Source organism: Otolemur garnettii, unplaced genomic scaffold (assembly GCF_000181295.1).
Source record: "Otolemur garnettii isolate 467f Iridium unplaced genomic scaffold, OtoGar3 scaffold00001, whole genome shotgun sequence".
NCBI classification, from domain to species: domain Eukaryota; kingdom Metazoa; phylum Chordata; class Mammalia; order Primates; family Galagidae; genus Otolemur; species Otolemur garnettii.
This window is the reverse complement of record NW_003852396.1, coordinates 30394780-30399089: the sequence shown is the minus strand read 5'-3', so window position 1 is coordinate 30399089 and position 4310 is coordinate 30394780. Positions and strand designations below refer to the sequence as shown.

Here is a 4310-nt window from a genome sequence, read left to right as displayed (position 1 = left end):
AAGGAATACAATAGCCACATGTGGTTAGTATCTAATTTATTTGAATAGCCCAGCTCCAGAGAGATAGATGTGCACAAAAAGACAAATACCATGTTTCTAACTGCAAAAACCATAAAACTCTATTGTCTATCAGTTGAGGAATGGATAAATGAAATGTCATATTTCATAACATGGAGTACTATATAAGTTAAAAGGAATCAATCAGGTGTAAATGTACATAAACATAGGCCTCCAAAATAATACTATGTGAAAAAATTAAGTTACAGAATGATACATAGAAAATAGCACTTGTTAGTGACAAAATAAAATACTTTATCTTGTTTGTGGAATCACTTTTTTTTTTTTTAGTCAAGTGAAGCAGTGGGAGAGAAGGAACAAAGGAATCTGTAATTGGTTGTGATCAATTAGTTGTAAATACCACTGCACTCAGACCAGCCTGGAATCACATATTTTTTAATAGATTGGGAGTTCTCAGTTAATTTATAATAATGGTTGCTTCTGGGGAGGATGAGAGACTGTTGCCCTGGGTACAGTGCTGTGGTGTCACAGCTCACAACAACCTCAAACTCTTGGGCCTGAGCAATCCTCTCGTCTCAGCCTCCTGAGGAATTGAGACTACAGAGACAGGGTCTGACTCTTGCTCACTCCTGAGCTCAAGCAATCCATCCACCCTGGCCTCCTAGAGTGCTAGGATTACAGGCATCAGCCACCATGCCAAGTGTATACATTCAAATTTCATTGCATTATTCTACCTTTTAAAAAAATGAGGACATAAATAGATCATTATGTCAACAGTCAATTTAAGGTGATGGGCATATAGTTTTTATAAAACTCACCATATTCATGTGAGAATAATTATTTTTATTTTAAGTAAATGAACCCAAAAGAAAAGAAAACAGTATATCAAAAAGACACCTGTGGCTGGGTCCAGTGGCTCACACCTGTAATCCTAGCCTGGGAGGCCAAGGCAAGAAGATCCTTTGAGCTCAGGAGTTTGAGACTAGCCTGAGCAAGAGCGAAACCTCATCTCTACTATGTTGTGGCGGGCGTCTGTAGTCCCACTTACTGTGTAAGCCCAGACAGGAGAATGGCTTGAGCCCAGGAGTTTGAGATTGCTGTGAGCTAGGCTGAGGCCCTGACACTCTAGCCCAGGCAATAGAGTGAGACTCTACCTTAAAACAACAACAACAACAAAACAAAGAAAAATCTCACTAGCCTTTGACAATGGCTGGTGAAGGGGGTCACCTGGGGGTAAAAAAGCATAAAACAAACAAAAAACCAAAACCAAACAAACAAAAAAACACTTGTATGTTTATCACAGTATAATTCACAATCATAAAGACATGGATTCAACCTAAGTGTCCCATCATCTGATAGGTGGATTAAGGAAATGAGTATGTGTATCCACACACACACCAGGGAGTACTATTCAGAGATAAAGAAGAATTAAGTAATGGCTTCTGCAGCAACTTAGATGGAACCAGAGACCATTATCCTAAGTAACTCAGGAACAGAAAAGTAAATGCCACATATTCTCACTTATAAGTGGGAGCTTAGGCTCGGCGCCTATAGCTCAACCGGCTAAGGCGCCAGCCACGTACACCTAAGGTGGCGGGTTCGAATCCCCAGCCCGGACCTGCCAAAACAACAATGACGGCTGCAACCAAAAATAGCCAGGCGTTGTGGCGGGCGCCTGTGGTCCCAGCTACTTGGGAGGCGGAGGCAGGAGACTCGCTTGAGCCCAGGAGTTGGAGGTTGCTGTGAGCTGTAATGCCACGGCACTCTACCCAGGGGGACAGCTTGAGGCTCTGTCTCAAAAAAAAAAAAAAAAAAAAAAGTGGGAGCTTAACTATGGTCACCCAAGGACATTGGTGACTCACAAGGGGAGGAAGGTGGGAGGGGGTGAGAGATGACAAATTATCTATGAGAGTACAATATACATTACTTGGGTGATGAATACACCAAAAGCCCAGATTCCATCGCTATACGATCACACATGTAACAAGAATTCAACCTGTACCTCCTTAATCTATTTTTAAAAAATGTTTTTTAAAAGTGAACAAGATGCCTGTAGATGAGGTAAATATTACCCTGTAATTTTCTGTTGGTCTCAATGTAAAGTTGACTGGTGTTCTAGGGATTCTATAAGTCCAATGGTCATCATCCTAGTCCTATTCACCCAAGAGATGCAGCCAGACGCCCAAAGGGAAGTGAGCTGGGACAACAGGATTCCAAGTTATCCAGCTGAAATGCACAAAGAACAGGGTGTTGAAAAATCAGTCACGATGGTATAAGTGGGGGTGGGCATGGTGAACAGGTGTATAAAAAGGAGGGTAGGGCAGCGCCTGTGACTCAGTGAGTAGAGCGCTGGCCCCATATGCCGAGGGTAGAGGGTTCGAACCTGGCCCCGGCCAAACTGCAACAAAAAAATAGCCGGGCGTTGTGGCAGGCACCTGTACTACCAGCTACTTGGGAGGCTGAGACAAGAGAATCACTTAAGCCCAAGAGCTGGAGGTTGCTGTCAGCTATGATGCCACGGCGCTCTACCGAGGACAACAAAGTGAGCCTCTGTCTCTTTAAAAAAAGAAAGAAAGAAAGAAAGAAGGAAAGAAAATACCAAGATGCATGAGGTGGCGCGAGAGCGTAAATAAGAAGCAGAATTTAGGGGCCGTGCATGTCCAGTAGGCTCTTCAGCTCTCAGCTTTGGCAAGAATCCTCACGGCTACTTCCACAACACCTTCAAAATGAATCGTTTTGGCCGTTTATTGATGGCCATCCTCCTCCCTTTCAGCCACTCCCCTCCCCACCAACAAACTCCGGCGCGCCTCACCCGGGACCATGGAAAGCCGCAGCCGCCTCAGAGCATGGACCACAAACCCATTCTCCCGCCAAATCAGCCCTCTGACCTCCGCTTTTTGACCCCAAGCGCCACACTTCACTTTCCAAAGCTCAGGAATGCGTTCTGGAAGCTCAAGAGGCCGCAGTTTCCGAAAATGACTCCTATCAAGGCAAGTCAGGTGGTGACAGATCAGAAAAATACATTTGACCATGTTTTAATGTATATTTTTACTTACTACAACTCTTCCGTAGAATTTAAGCTTCCGGGTCACATTCAATGCATCCTGGGAAAGGTAGTCCCCCCCTCATTCCTGGGAACCCAGAGTGAGGGAGAGTCGTGAAAGTTGCTTATTTACAGACTTTCCCCTTTAGGTCACCAAAGGGGAGAATTGGCTAAATGTTTGCACTGAAAAGAATAAGAGTCCAGTCTTTGTTTTGCCAAGAACATTCTCCAGTTACAGCTTGAGTCATCTCTCCTAGATCCTGAAACTAGCAGCAGGTAGGTGATAGTCTCTCGGTCCCTGACAGGTCTCCACTTGTCTTGATGCCCCGCCCCCTCCGCAGGAGCCCGCACGGCCGATTGGCTAGGAGCACTTGGGCGGCGGAAGCAGCTGGCTCCCGCGGGGACTGCGGGGAGGGGGCGAGCCGTGAAGATGGCGGCAGTGGTGGAGGTAGAGGTTGGAGGAGGTGCTGCTGGGGAACGGGAGCTGGATGAGGTAAGTGGAGTTGAGAGACCAGGAGAAGAGGCACTTATACTGAAACAGAAGTGAGGGGCAGTGAGGTGTCGTGGGAGAGGGTCTTAGGAGCGACATGAAGGATCCCTAGAGGGAAGGAGGTGATTGGGGGGCGGTGCGTGGAGAGAGAAAATCAGAGGGACTCCTGACTTAGGATCCCCGAAGCGGTAATGAGCGTGGAAGACTTGCGGTAGTCTCCAGTGTGAAGATAGAGGACAGAGATAAGAGGCCGCAGAGGGTAGGGGCGTTAAGATTTTGAGATTATTAGCTGATGGTCCTAGGTTGGTACTGAATGACTGAGAGGTAGTTTAAGAGTTGGAGGGATGTGAATTTCTGCAGGGAAAGGCCGGATTTCCACTGTGGGAGAGGACTGTCTAAGCTTGGGGTGGGGGTTGGGGACACGGACCAGGAAGAGTGCTAATCTAGTAGTATAGTAGCCTTGAGTTATTTTTATTTTATTTTTTGGAGACAGAGTCTCGTTTTGTCGCCCGCGGTTGAGTGCTGTAGCGTCACAGCTCACAGCAACCTCCAGCTCTACAGCTCACAGCAACCTCCAGCTCTTGGCCTCAAGCAACACTCTTGCCTCAGCCTCCGAAGTAGCTGGGACTATAGGTGCCTGCCACAATGCTGGCTATTTTTAGAGACAAGGTCTTGCTGGTCTCAAACCTGTGAGCTCAGGCAATCCACCGGACTCAGCTTCCCAGAGTGCTAGGATTAGAAGTGTGAGCCACTATGCCT

General features: G+C 46.6%; 1 protein-coding gene across 1 annotated transcript in view; it reads left to right on the top strand.

The window, feature by feature from the left end:
- The first annotated feature begins 3159 nt into the window (after positions 1-3159).
- Positions 3160-4310, top strand: part of RNF121 (ring finger protein 121) — a 97705-nt gene continuing 96554 nt past the window's right edge. Inside the window, exon 1 of the mRNA XM_003780936.3 lies at positions 3160-3554. Coding sequence (XP_003780984.1) covers positions 3492-3554 — 63 coding nt within the window. The 5' untranslated portion in view covers positions 3160-3491. The remainder of the gene's footprint in view (positions 3555-4310) is intronic.